Here is a 14,540-nt window from a genome sequence, read left to right on the forward strand (position 1 = left end):
TCTGCTATTTTACAATTGCCCATTTAACATCACTTTCAGCTCAAATCAAAAGTGCAGTTTGGGGTTTTTGCGTGTAATAATCAATGTAATAATAATATGTAGCGTAATCTCACATGACACGAATATTGGAACAAAATGTGAAACTTTGAAAAGTTCGACCTTCATTGAACCACGGCATAATAAAATGTCCTATTGATTTTTAATTAGTTGTACACGAGGTTGTTATATAATTTTATTGGCTAACTTTTCTGCAAAATCGTCTTCTTCAGGGCCTGAAACGGACGATTCAATTCACAACTCAAACGATCAAATCTCTCCACAACTAGACAGACAAACTTCAACCTTAGTTTTTTAATCACCAACTTAGCGACTACACTGGATGCTCACTTTGGATCGGAAACACCTAGGTAGGAAATGTGAAACATTGAACGGATGTCTGGTCCAATGGCTTATGAAGGATGTGTCATGAGGAACCCACAACACCTGTTACAATGAATCTCTAGCGGCTAGGAGCGTGGTAGAACCTTCGCTGGCAACACTCATCGCTGCAGTTTGCGACGGTCCCACCTCGGTTCGAGCTGCTACCTCCACCGCACCTTTTCGAGCGCGTACGCAAATGCATCGCAACTACACTCGTGATTCAGGTCGTTCTGACCTGACTTTGGTTACTCACTATACCATTTTGAATTTCGCGGCGCGTTAGCACTGGTCCAAAGGGCGGAGCTTCCTGCAGCAGAATGTAAGCTTAAATGCGAGTTCAAAATCTAAATTTGCTCAACGACACTGAGAACGGAATGAGCGAATATGGGTTGAGAAGTAAATTTTACCGTCCAAAGAAAAATACGAAGGAAATGATTTAGAAAATGGCATACGAGAAAAACTGAGTTGGAAGTCTTCACAGTCAGGTAAAAGTAGAAGTTAGCAGATGTGATTGGGATTTAGGAAGAATGACAGTAGATTTCTAACAGCTGGTGAGTTTCACTTTTGTGTTAATAAAAACAGTCTTCCCATGGTTGCTAGATCATCACAAATCTATCTTTAACTCGCTCCTTTTCGAAAATACCATTGCGATTTGCGCATATAATACCAACAAAGCGTCAGCCTGGTTACCTTACCAGGACTACATTTTTTCCCTCGCTGACAACGATTTTTAATCTTTATCGACGCAGAATTATGTCAGACAAGAACTAGCTTTCATCTCACATTGATGTTCGTTGCCCGTTATTCCCTGTAATTCGTTTGAAAGTTATGTTTTAGTCTTTCTCATAATCACTGTGTCCTTGGTTTCACTCAATTTTTTTTTTGAAGGATAATAAATATCAACGAAAAACAGTTAAGGGAAGGACCTAACACTAAGAAAACAAGAAGATCCGTTCCTGACTAAGACGTGAGGTTCGAAGTGTACTTACTGTTTTGTCAAGTTTGGAAAAAGGTCGTGTTCGTAGTTTGTTCTAACATCGAAATTGATGTTAGACAAAAATTGTAGTGTGCTCCCTGAGATGCTAAATTTGCTCGTGCATTAATCAACATCATTCAGGTGAAAACGTCTTGCCCTACTGAGTTTCATGACGGTGAATCTGTCAGTTTATTGCGTATTGTAGTATCCTTCGCTGCCGTCGTTTGATGACTACGCCATTTGTTCGTGTCGGACTGGTGTCGATGAAAGTCACAACGAGTTTCTGGCTATGAATCGGCCTGTTAAAATGTCGTATTCTCCATCCAAAGGATGAGGGTGACCCACCCAATTTGTTCTCCAATCCTTTTTGTCTTGTTCGCACTGTGGTATGTTTCCCGTACAGTTTCGAAGTAACCAGGTCCCAAGAATGGTTTCTTGGTCCTATGTAGGTTACTAAGAGAGCATTCATAAATCAGATTCTATATTGAACGCAAGCGGAAACGAAAGAACTAATGGCTCTGCCATCCACCAATACAATCGGATCGCCGAACCACCATGCTATCTCTCAAAAATGATACTCAGGTCTCACTTTTCCCCATGGGGTCTGCAGTAAAACATGTACAGCAAGACATGAACAGTGCAGATCAGGAGGTATCCAGAGCAGCTGTCAGAATATATCCTTAGAAGTTGCGTACGTCGATAACTGCGCTCAGTTGTGGTCGGTAGCGACAGCGGACATTTATGCTGCCCATACAGGATACTCCGCCCATCTACTTTCCGCAGATGAACCTAGGCAGATTGATCAAAGATCTCAGAATGCGATGATGACCGCTGCAATCCGCGTAGATGGTGAACATGAGAATGGAGTGTTGTGTAAAATTCTATCTGTAGCTTCCTTCCTATCGGATTCAAAACTTGAGAAGCTTAGAGCTTGGTTTTATCTGTTTTTGCAATCCTATTCGGACTCACCTGATTTTTGTAGTGTGTAGTTTTTGAAGTGGTATGTATTATTAAAAGAAATCCTTCTAAACATGTTCTTATTTTAATTTATTCGCTTCTTCTTAATTTGTCTTAGTTTATGTTAGATTGTTTTATTGGTATTCGAATGATTGTTAATGTTGTCAATCGTCCTGGCAAGTGCGAAAACTGTCTTGCAGGCCCACAGTATCCCTATGGGCATTTCTTGCGGAAAGAACACCGTATGATCATCATTCAGCGATTATTTCTAGCCGTATCGATCTTGAACATAACGGCGACTAACTAGAGTACAACTTGAAGCCAAGTTTTTACTCGTACAAAACGGTAGAAATCGTAGCAATTAGAATATGCCTATGTTCGACTGTCTTTGAATCTCGGCATGTTGAAACGTAGTTTTAGTAGACCATCAGCAGCATCAGAAGGTCAGTAAATCTGTTAAATCTACCTCTGTATGTGCAGATCACAAGTTAAAGCATCACAAGTCACGGCACCATTGCTAATAAGAACAGTGCACAACTTTCATTTTGTGTTTCTGTGATTGGCGATGTACTCTTCTCAGCTGACGTGCTTTCCGTTTTTGATCTCGGCCCTAGTTTCGCGCCTGTGCAATCAATAAGTCCTGAGGTATCACGCAAGATTGTGGGCGGCCTCCAATTGGTTCATGATAGGTTGCGACTGAGAGCAAAAGAAGAAGAGCGAAGGCAAGAGAACGGAATAGCTGAGCGAGTATGGTTACCTTCCATACCTTTCCCGCGTATGATGTATAAACCACCTGAACCCAACCCCACGGTAGACAACAAGTTTCGAATGTTCGCAACATCGGTGTACTCCGTTTTGGAGCGTTTCTCGAAAAGACGCGTAAATTCCAATCTTTCTGTCGCGCAACGCTGAGGCCTACGTGAGATATGCAATCTCATTACAGCTGGAGAGATTAAGGTCTCCGTTAGTGAAAAAAGAGGCGAATTTGTTGTTCTGTCACGTGAACTAGACAAGGCGATAACGAGACAGCATCTTGAGGATGACAGTCTATATGTTCCATCCTCCGCCAATGAGTTTAGAAAGCAATATCGCCGCCCAGACAGGGTTTGGGTAGAAACAGCTGGAACAGCAGGGCTACCAAAAAACCTTATTACGCGTCTCAAAAACGACTTACTCGCATGTCCAGTCCTATACACGCTAATCAAAACTCACAAGCTCTCTGAAAATAGCCTCGCTTCGAACGATCCACGAGACTTTAAAGTGAGACCTATCATTAGCGGTATCGGGGGCCCCACAGATAGCATTTCCTGGCTGCTCAACATAATCCTAAATCAGCTGCTCAAATATGCCCCTGCCCACCTCAGCAGTTCTAACAACTTCCTAAAACATCTCCGCAGTACCTCGTTTGAGCGTGAATGTGTAGTGGAGATCTTTGACGTTACGTCACTCTATACGAGCGTTTCAAACGATGTAGCGATGCAGGCTGTTCACGAACTGCTCATGCAGCGCCAGGCTTCATTGAAAATGTATGGATCGAGCATTAGGCAGATCATGACACTGATAAATGAATGCTTGAATTGCTCGATTTTCCGATGGTCGGGACAGTACTACCGACAACTTGGAGGCCTAACTATGGGACAAAGGCTGGCACCCGCTCTCGCCATTGTTTTCATGGCCAAGATCGAAAAGCCTATAATAGATCGCAAACCACTGCTGTATTATCGTTACATAGATGACTGTTGCGTCGTCTGCTCAACACAAGCAGAACTAGACACGTGCTTCAATCTTCTCAACCAGCAGTGTCCGCACATTAAGTTCACAAGGGAGAGAACGATAGACAACTGGTTGGCTTTCTTGAATGTGCACATTTACTTGCGCAATGGGATGTGGAAGACTAAGTGGTGCCGGAAAATCAGTAGCAAAACCATTTTAATCCACTATCTTTCAGCGCATCCCAGCAAAATGAAAAAAAAACTGTTATAGGTAACACGTATAGCACGGCGGCAAGAGTCTTATCGAGTAGCCAGGAAAAAACATGGTCTGTAAATCTGGCCCATAAAGTGGCAATATCCAATGGATACCCAACTGGAGATGGTGCTACCGGACAAGCACGGCATCCCTCTCGAAGGTCCAACGTAGTGAAAACCTAGAAAAGATCCTTTTCTGTTCACCTTATACATCTGATGATATGAGCGGAGCGGTACGGAGCTGCCTACGAAAAGCGGGTCTAGAGAATGACGTGAGGGTTGTGGAAATACCTCCAGCAAACTTCAAGGGTCAGCTGGTACGTAATCGTGCGTATGATCAACTCTGCACAACTCCCAACTGCGTGGTTTGCCGTAGGGCAGAGAGGGTGATTGCATGGCATCAGGAGCAGTGTATCGTATCATGTGCGGGTTGTGTGGTGATGATTATATAGGGGAAACGGTACGTCCGCTGTGTATTAGGGTCAAGAAGCATCTAGATGGACTCGCAAAATCTAAAACCTTCACCCCACTTGGAGCACACCGTAGAATATGTCATCCAAACTCCGAAGTAGAGGTAGAAGTTAGTATATTATCCTACGAGTCCGAGACCACAGCATGCAGAACACTAGAGGCCTTTTGGATAACCGCCAAAAGTCCAAAAATGAACAAAAAGGATGAGTGCATTGCTATCACAAACGAGTTACCCCCATATCAAGACCTATGCGGGTTTTGATCTACGGGGCGAGCCGTGAGGTTCCTATAAAACCCTTGTGACTCATAGTTGTGGTGCGTGGCGGTCTGTTGCGTTACCAAGTCTAGCTAATGAGGTAAGCACTAGCCAATGTGTTGCTGTTTGAGTTTGCCTACCATTTGGATGCTTTCTGTACGGCAATGAGGCACTTGAGAGGGTAAATCACTAATGGCTTTGAATTTTCCAGGCTCTGACGAAGGCGATAAGACCGAAACGTTAGCTGTTGTTTAATAAAGACGATCAATAACAATCTTGGCCACAGCTCAAGAAAATCAATTAAAAATTAGAATATGCATTAGAAATATAGCTTTTATGTAGTCTTCGTATATAGTAACAAAGCGTGAATTTAAGGTATCACCCCACGAATCAGGGACGGTACGGGTTTCAGGTGTGTTATGCTTATACGGAGAGATTGTGGAAAAAAAAGGTGATTCCGTCCATTTCTTCCCATTTACAGTAAAAAAAAAGTGGCCCCGAAGATGGCGCGTTCACAAGGCGAGCTCCAATACAACTCTTCGTAAAAAAACAGCACCCCGGAACGCTCGAAACCCTCTTCCCCAAAATCTACGACCCCGTACAGACATAACCCACCAGGAACCCTTATCACCCCAGATTCGTGGCGTGATGCCTTTAAGTAACGATACTCACTCGCCGCATTTATATAGAGGAAGCTTTGAAATGCGTCAAAATTTGTGTTTCAAAATGGACCTACTTTCTGTGGTGATCGCTTCGCTCCACTTCATTGATCAATGAAAATTAATAATTGTTTATTTATTCTCTTTTTCTCTGGAATTCTCAGAAATTCTTGTTTATTCTCTGAAATTAGATTTGTGTTGTTTTAACAACGCTTTCTTCCTCTTTTCCTCTTTTTTGTTACAAATAAAGACGAAATGATTCATAGTTTTCTTTCTGAACGCGTCAGTTCTACACTTGGGGAATATTCAAACTTCAGCTTCAAACACTTCTTCGTTCCCAAAATAATGTAAACACTATTTGAAAGCATTACTCGAAGCATGAGTTTTCCTCTTAATTCTCCCTAACAGTTATCCCAGAATAATGTTTTTTTTTGTTGAATAATTGTGTTTAATAACATAAAATGACGTGAACGCCATCATCGTACTGATAAAGATAGCGTTCCGCGTCAGATCATACAAAAAAACTTTCTACTATTTAAGCAGCCGCTTGCATGCGTGTTTCCACTTTCTGAGGAACGGGGGAGTCGTTGAGGTGAAAAGCAACGCGGAAAGTGGACACGACTATGAAACGTTTGCAACGTCCCATTTACCTTTTGCGACATGCACACGAAGTTACTGCACGATACTTCTACACCACGACACAAGAATTTGACGCCATGGGACCCGTCTCACCACATTTTATAGCTTCACGACGCCGGCGCACCACCCCGACGCCGGTGGACCCGTCTCATCTCTTCTATAGGTATCTGGCGCCACATACAAATAACAGTAGCGACATTTTTTGTAAAAATAGAACTACTTTTTTTTTGTACCAACGCTTTCTTCAATTTTTTTTACCCAAAAATTTAAGCATAGGTGAAGCATTTTATGGTTTTTCCCTAAACGCTCAGTTCTATATTTGGAGAACAATCAAACTTGATTTTACATCTATGTTCCTCTCAAACCCTCCACAATTTGGAAACAATATTCGAAACATGAGGTTCCTTCGTTCTCATCTATTAGCAAAGAATGATGTGCTAACATGAAGACGTGAATATCACTATCGTAGTGATCAAAATAACGTTCTACGTCAGATCGTGTAAACTGTTGGCCACTGTGTACTGTATTTAAGCAGCCGTTCGCACGTGTGTTTCCTCCTTTTGAAAAAAGGATGATAGAAGCGTTAGGGAGACATGCTGGGAAATAGATATGTGAAGGAACCATAGAAACCTATTCTACTACGTTGGGGCTTCCGCGCACCAATCGGGCGCAGCGGATACCGTATCTCCCCGCTCTATAGCTTTTTGGCACCGGCGACCATTCCGACCCTGTGGGACCCGTCGCACCCAATTTTACCGCGCTGAAGCCCTAGCGCGCCAAACCGAAGCCATGGTATCCGTCTTCCTCTCTTTTGAAATTTCTTGACTGAGACACACACACATACACAGACACACACACACGTGACAGAATAAGCCCGTTATTACACAGCATGATAGTTTGCAAATTTGGGAGTATACATTCACATAAAAGTTTATCTACCCTCACTAACATATGAGAGAAACTATCTTGCCTTATCAAACACTAACATATGAGAGAAACTATCTTGCCTTATCAAAGCCAACATCGATAGCTACATAACTTTGGACAATGGATAAAAGGTAGAGTGCACGCCTATCAGGTGCATGGCGATGATTCGGTGCCTCACCAATGCAGAATTTTGCATCAGTGAGGAGTTTTTTTCGTGACACACAGACAAAAAAAAAACACACACACATATACAGCATATATATGTACATCTTCTTGCACGTCTGAAGTGAACTCTTGACGGGACCACTTCCGATAAATTTCTCCAACAAACTTAAACATTGCTTTTTTTCCAAATACAGACTTATTTCGCTCTTTTTTTAGGAACATACGCAATCATTGAAGATCGTCTATCTATGTTTTCTTGTAGTCGTTTTGCTATAGTTGTCCGACTATCCTACATTTAGAGGACATTGAAACTTGATTTTACACTTATATCCCTTCAACATCGCAGCAGTTTGAAAGCAAATTTTGAGGTATCATACACCTTTTCGTCGTTTTACCCAGCAATTAACATAGAATGCAAACGTGAAATGACACTAACGCTATCATCTTACTGATAAGGACAGCGGTTCCACGTCAGATCACGTAAACTGCTAACTACTATTTAAGCAGCTCTCTGCATGCATGTATCCAGTCTTTAAAGAAAGGATACCGCAAACATGGTGCGCGTAACCAGAGGCGAGGGAAAATTCAGAGGCGTACATTGATGTGCATTCACGGCTGTTGTCACAGCCATAAGACGGCTCACAATGTCTTATTTACTTTACGACGAAACCGTCTGGAATTATTGCGCAGTGCTCATGTACAATAATCCCGCTGAGTCCAATTTCTTGCGCCGTTGCACTAATCCCGCGCTTTGGAATCAATCCCAGCGCTTTTGTTGCCGTGGGACCCATCCTACTCCATTTTGTCGCTTTGTGGCGCCAGCGCACCTATATAGCACTGCTTGGCGCGTCTCACTGCTTTCTGGAATTTCGTTGTACACAACACACACGTGACAGAATAAGCGCGTTATTATATAGCATTATATGTTCATGACTATAATGGAAGTATTTCTAAGAATTACATCACGATAGAGTCATGCTAGATAAAAATGAACAGCAGAAGAAACAGGTCATGAGTCCTCTGTTGGCCATTCAAGGACGGAATTCCCGGCCTCACCTGGAGGCCGTCTGCCTCATCGGAGGAACTCTGGTGCTGCTGAGCTGGCATCGATCCAGCGCTACGCGACATAACCGCCTGCGCTGGCTTATTTGTAGATTTGAGGGTATACTTGCGCCGGCGACCAGTGCTGCAGGCACAGAGCTGGCTCCACCTAATTAACGTGGACTCCTCATGAACCCTACCCTTGCCCCATTTTACAAGTGTTAGGTATAAAAACCCATTAACGTCTATTGTTGGGTGACATAGATCACCTCTAAAGTACTCTTAGGAAGGTCTTTTGGATTGATTTGTTTGTTCCAATTTGTTTAATCTAGTATCATTCATTATAATTTGTTTGGTTTTGTTGTTCGGACGGATATAGCCAGTCATTAACCAAAGTTTGGACAAGGTAGTGATACATTACTCACCGGGTGGCCTAAGTAAAAAGAAGCATTCATCTTCGATAAGTGTACATACCAAATCATATCGTCCGAATGGGCTACAATGCAGTACGGAATTGCAAAACAGTTGGATGATGTCAAGATACTTACCTTGACAAGTTTGCCCTTGACAGTAAGCGGTTCCCAAAATAAACTCCATAAAAAGTTGTGCCCACTGCACTTCACAATTATTTACAACAGATAACTCACTATCTGAATGTATGGAAGTGTTAGCTCACAATGAGTGATGGAGGTGATGTTGAAAACACAAACCTTGTGTAGAACTCCCTCGACGCAAATCTACTATTCTGTTTATTAGTTCGCCAACACATTTACAGGACAAACTACTTCCATTGGATGTGTTCATCGAATTCGCTGGAAAGGTGTACTTTATCACGTAGAAGTAACCCACGAAAACTCCCGACCTTACCGCCTCCAGGAGTCTCTATACATCAAGATGTTCGCAACTATCACACCGATATACACACAATGTTCTCAGAGGTGTAGTGCTCAGGTCCTACATCAAAAATGGTGACATGTAATCGAAAAAATCAGCTAATGTATGAAAATTTGCATAGGAACTCGATGTTTAACTAATCGCACACTGCTTAGAAATCCTCCCGATTCTCCTTTTCCTTAAGGCAACATCTGTTTTCATCCTAATGATATTCTTCTTAAACGTAAACGCTTGAAAGCATCCACTACCTTACGATAGTGTCCCATAAATAGTTCTACAAGAAGTGTGCAAAAACTTTGTCAGCCTTTAGCTTACCACTTCAATGTTTCCATGCTAGTTGGCTTAGCCCGCGGACTGTGGAAGGAAGCTCTAGCTAAAGCTATTCCCAAAGCTTCCAGCGCAAGTCTGACATCGGATTTTCGTTCAATTAGCATCACTTCCACTCCGGCAAAAGTCAATGAAAAAACGTAAAGGGATAAGCTCTCATCCCGGCTTCTGAAAACTAATTTTCTTCCTAGGGAACAACATGGCTTTTTGCCAGGCCCCTCAGCAACCATTAACCTAATTGATACCATCCACAACAGGAACTCTGCTCTATGCGAAGAAAATTCGGTCAAAATGGTCTATATCGATTTATCGAATGCTTTTGATAAAGTTTTTCACAACTTACTGTTAACGAAAAGTATTGGGATCTGAGGTAAGATATTAGCACGGATCAGACCATACCTCGCTAATAAGTACAAGATTGTTAAAAGAGGATAAGCATATTCCAAAATATTCCATTGTAAAAGTGGTGCACCACAAGTTGGAGCACTTTCCTCCTTACTATTCCTTTTGCATACAACAGACCTATCAACTTTTCTTAGAGCTCTACTTAAAATTACACTACAAGTGTAGGCAGACGATAGTAAAATTTACTGCATCTACAGTTCGGAAAACCGTGATATAATGCGCTCCTATTTACAGTCTACCGTGGCTAATACTGTTCTCTGGGCATTCAAATGGCGCTTCGCAATTAACTAGCAAATGCTGTGTTATGCCTCTTGGCAACGGCGACCCAATAAATCATGAGATTCGCTACAGTGATCCAAGAATCCTTACATTACTGTATTAAGCGTTTGTATTGCCTCATTTAGAGTACTGCTTACAAATCTCGAGTCCCTATGCCGAAAAAGAAACATTGCTAAGATTGGAAGAGTCCAAAAAACTTTCACAAGACTAGTTTTCCCTAGAATTGGTTGTATATACCAAAGCACACCCAGTTACTGCACTCCATTAAAAATATCATCATTGGAACGTTTGTTGTGTAGAAGAATAGTCTCAGATTCAGTGTTTTTCTTCCAAATAGTCCGAAATGAGAATAAACTGGTGCCCAGCAGATACTGGGTGTTTAGACCTAGCAGTCCCAGAATAGGAGGATCCGCATTATATATTATACATATATATATATATATATATATATATATATATATATATATATATATATATATATATATATATATATATATATATATATATATATATATATATATATATATATATATATATATATATATATATATATATATATACCTTAACCCTCATCTCTCTACTACCTTCATCTCATCTAGTACCCTCATCTCTCTAACATGTTCTTCAATCGTACTACTAAATAGTCTTGTCTCTTTCCTATGCAAGTGCTTATTGCCGAAAACAGCATGATTTTCTAACGCAGGCTAAGAGAAGTTGATCTAGTACAACTTTTAAGCCTTGAAATTCTCCGACCTTCTTCTTCTGTTCTCAGCCCTTCCCGGTGGAAAAGTCATCTTTCTCAAAAAAATACAATTTTTACAAACCAATGCTAAGTTCAAACGCCTTTACCCCTGCTTTGTCGATCTTCTGAGCGTTGCCTCCAAATCCGTCTATATGTTAAAGTTCGATGCCTTTGGTTAGTTGTTTTTCTGTTTCGTCTTTCGCTGTTTCTCTTTGTTTCACTATTTATGTAGCTAGCAGCTTGACTGTAGTTATTTTAACCTATTTTTTATTTTAACCTTTGAATCACACTATCCGCTTATAGTACTATCCAGACTATAGTTTGTTAGCAGGGATCAAACAAGTACGGTATTTCCTGAAGCATTACGCTCAGATTTTTGATCCAGCATTGTTGGTATTTCCCTCCAGTTCTTCTTTATCAAGCCTATATCACTAATGCTGCCATCCCTACACACCGGTTGAGCGGGGTGGGCCATCATACCCGATAACTGAACTGCCGGTACTGTACGTATAACTTCTATTAAAAGCTTGCTGGCTGATGTCTATGGATGCCACTAATATTTATAACCTACCTACACTTTGACAATTCCACAGATCTTAATACTTAACTTCCTGAGCTTTTGATGCGTTTGATTATTAAATCATCCTTGTCCCGCATCGTACACGAAACTAATCCTATTGCTTATTCCTATGCTCATTCTATTGTTTTTTTTTTTTGTATTTTTGGATTTATTGTTATTCATCCCTGCCAAGTACTTCTGGCACGCTACTGAGCGTAATAAATGAAAAAGTACCCTAGCGTAATTCGAGAATCTAGAGCGTAATCACACGGTTAGTTCGTTTAGAATCCTTCATGCTCTACTCTGATGGATGCAAGAATCGCAGTAGAAAACAGCCTCTTCGAGTGATGGGACAAGCGTACTTTTGAAACGCGCTGCAACATGACGCAGCACGTCCTAGGTGATGACTTGCACTGACTACAGTATGCGGACCTCTTTTCTTTGTTTTTCTATGGTTTTTCATTATTTTTGCAAACTATAGTGCATAGCTAGAAATACACAGTCCTAGTGAAGTCCTGTTTCAATGGTTTTATCGCTTGCCTTGCTCCTGGGATACCTCCAAAATATTAGTCTGGAGGGAATTGATTTCGGTTTGTTTGTTGTTTCCCACTCTTTTGTTCACTATTTTAATCTTTCGTAGTCGTAACACGAAGGAAATATGTTTCTACCAGTTCAGAAGTTTCTCTTGATCCATCATCCCCTCAAAGTCTTCACTTTGCAGGAACTAAATTCATGACCTTCTTTTTGTTCGTGTAATTGTGCATAGTTAGCCTTCTTTTAGGAGTGCAACGGTGGTTTGGAGTCGCCTCCAACGAATCAGCTCCACCTGTCCACTTCGTGAAAACGCAACGTTCTCCCAAAAGGTCAGCGGACTAGAAGCCCGCAATCTGTCCATAGGTTTTGAAATTATAAGCATCTCACAGCAATGAGAAAGTCTCTTCTATGTCCGGAGGAAAGCCTGGTAAGGTACAGCCAGGAAGGACGGGATTGCGGGAGTCATTTAGGATACTGAAAAGGAAAAGGACTAAGATGACGATCTGTACTTATAACGCCCATACGCTTGCATCGGCTATCGAAGGTCTGATGACGCAAGCCAAGAAGTTTAAGTACGACATCGGACTGACCGAGACGGGACGACGACGAGTATGGCAAAGAACATCGACTCTTTCGGACAACTTGCGACCCGAATCGAACGGCTGCGGATGAGAAGATGTGGTCCAACGCCAACTTTGACTATCTTCGTCCCTTACGCTCCAACATCAAGCTACGAAGAAGAAAATGTCGAAGCTTTCTATACAGACCTAGAGAAATTCTACAGAGAAGACCACTTTTTTTTTACAAAGGTCACTGTTGGTGATTTTAACGCCAAGATCGGCCCCAGAAGAACGTCAGAGGAACTTCACTACGGGACCCACGGCCTGCAATGGAAGAAACAGGGGAGAGGCTCTCTGAGTTTATCATGACGACTAAGACCATCCATGGAAACTCACAATTCCACAAGCCTTACTCTGTACGCTGAACGTGGAAGTCACCCGGTGGAAGGCACCATACTGAAATTGACTACATCGTCAGTAAAAGGTTTTGCCTGACGTATGTCGCTGTTGTGCCAAAGTTTTATACGAGATCGGACCATCTCCGCCTCCGGGAGAGATTATTGCTTGCCTGGAGAGAAGAGAAACCTCCGAAGTTCAAAGAGCGAAGTCTCAGGACTATCACTAGCCGGGATCTTTTATCCACGCTAGCCAGCTCTTGGGAAGATTCCGCAATGGACAAGAGCGACGAGGTATACAATTGGCTCGTTGAACATCTTCATGACTGCATGAAGAAGGCTCAGAGTTCTAAAACCACCAAGAGACGGGTGTCTCCGGTAAGTCTAGAGCTGACACGTCAGTGTAGAGCTGGACGAGCAGCAGGCAACCAGGAAGCTCGCAACGCCTTGCAGAGAGGCGATAAAAGAACACCTCAAAGAGAGAAAAGCAGAAGTGTTGGCTGAAGCTGCAGAGGTGGGAAAGAGCGTTCGCTACGCCCGTCGAGAATTCGCCAATCGAAAGACGAGGATGATTGCTCTCTGGAACCCAAATGGAATAGTCATAGCATCGAGAAGGGGAATGGAGACAATCATCCACGCCTTCTACTCCGATCTCTTCGACAGCCATGTCCACTTGCCTCTTAACTAACTGAAGCAGGATGGACATGTCATTTCACAGGTCCTCCTTAGCTAAGTCCATCATGTCCAGTAAATGGGATGTCTGTGTAGCTCCTATTCACTTTCTATTCATGCATAGGGAAGCGAAAAGTCCAAACACGAATTTTCTGGGAGGAACAACTGAGAAGCAAGTTCTACGCAAAGCTTCAAAACAGTGATGTTTTTGACATCAGTGATGCGTGTTATGTTCTCCAACTTATTGAAAAGAGTGGTTTCAGGTTTGTTTGCGCATTATATTTTCTCTTGGTAAAGCCACAGAGCACTAGTTGCAACTACGCCCACCTCTACATACGAACAAGAAAGGGTCACTAAATAAGTCAAGATTTATACATGTACACGAAATGAAAGACCCAACCTAGAAAGCTGCAGAAAAAATATTCCTTCAAGTCTCTTTACGTGACTTTCCCTAGCTTTGCCATCTATTCGATCGCATTACAGGGTGGCAGTCAACGACGTGGGTATGGAGATTTCGAAAAGTAATTAGCAGTTACAAAGGCTTTGATAACAGCCTTGCGCTTCACTTGCTCTAGCTTGGCTGGTTTTTTTGTTTTTTACGGCAGTAAGAGAAACGCCATAGATCCAACTCGCATCAGTACTTCTTCAGCTCAACTATACGTAATCGTGTTTCAGAGTTCGTATAACTAATCTGA

The 14,540-nt window shown here is 42.0% G+C and overlaps 5 protein-coding genes across 6 annotated transcripts in view; 4 read left to right on the plus strand and 1 right to left on the minus strand.

The window, feature by feature from the left end:
• Positions 1-9,282, minus strand: part of RB195_022241 (uncharacterized protein) — a gene marked incomplete at both ends in the record, with an annotated part of 30,111 nt that extends 20,829 nt beyond the window's left edge. For both annotated transcript variants that reach the window (XM_064209300.1, XM_013447844.2), the window contains 3 exons: positions 8,904-8,974; positions 9,027-9,128; positions 9,189-9,282. In XM_064209300.1, the coding sequence (XP_064065181.1) occupies positions 8,904-8,974; positions 9,027-9,128; positions 9,189-9,282 (267 nt within the window). The remainder of the gene's footprint in view (positions 1-8,903; positions 8,975-9,026; positions 9,129-9,188) is intronic.
• Positions 2,754-5,302, plus strand: RB195_022245 (uncharacterized protein; the record flags this gene model as incomplete). Its single annotated transcript, XM_064209304.1, has 3 exons — positions 2,754-2,796; positions 3,297-4,154; positions 5,259-5,302. 3 exons carry the CDS (start codon positions 2,754-2,756, stop codon positions 5,300-5,302), a joined length of 945 nt encoding a protein of 314 aa, XP_064065185.1.
• Positions 9,283-12,207: 2,925 nt separating the features above from the next.
• RB195_022246 (uncharacterized protein) lies at positions 12,208-12,890 on the plus strand (the record flags this gene model as incomplete). The annotated part of the gene is made up of 3 exons (XM_064209305.1): positions 12,208-12,274; positions 12,466-12,547; positions 12,608-12,890. The coding sequence occupies 3 exons, from the start codon at positions 12,208-12,210 to the stop codon at positions 12,888-12,890; spliced, it is 432 nt and encodes a 143-aa protein (XP_064065186.1).
• RB195_022247 (uncharacterized protein) lies at positions 12,627-12,890 on the plus strand (the record flags this gene model as incomplete). Its single annotated transcript, XM_064209306.1, has 1 exon — positions 12,627-12,890. One exon carries the CDS (start codon positions 12,627-12,629, stop codon positions 12,888-12,890), a length of 264 nt encoding a protein of 87 aa, XP_064065187.1.
• A 559-nt stretch (positions 12,891-13,449) lies between these two features.
• RB195_022248 (uncharacterized protein) lies at positions 13,450-13,677 on the plus strand (the record flags this gene model as incomplete). The annotated part of the gene is made up of 1 exon (XM_013447847.2): positions 13,450-13,677. The coding sequence occupies one exon, from the start codon at positions 13,450-13,452 to the stop codon at positions 13,675-13,677; it is 228 nt and encodes a 75-aa protein (XP_013303301.2).
• Between the last annotated feature and the right edge of the window lie 863 nt (positions 13,678-14,540).

Source organism: Necator americanus, chromosome X, assembly GCF_031761385.1.
Source record: "Necator americanus strain Aroian chromosome X, whole genome shotgun sequence".
Lineage (NCBI taxonomy): Eukaryota > Metazoa > Nematoda > Chromadorea > Rhabditida > Ancylostomatidae > Necator > Necator americanus.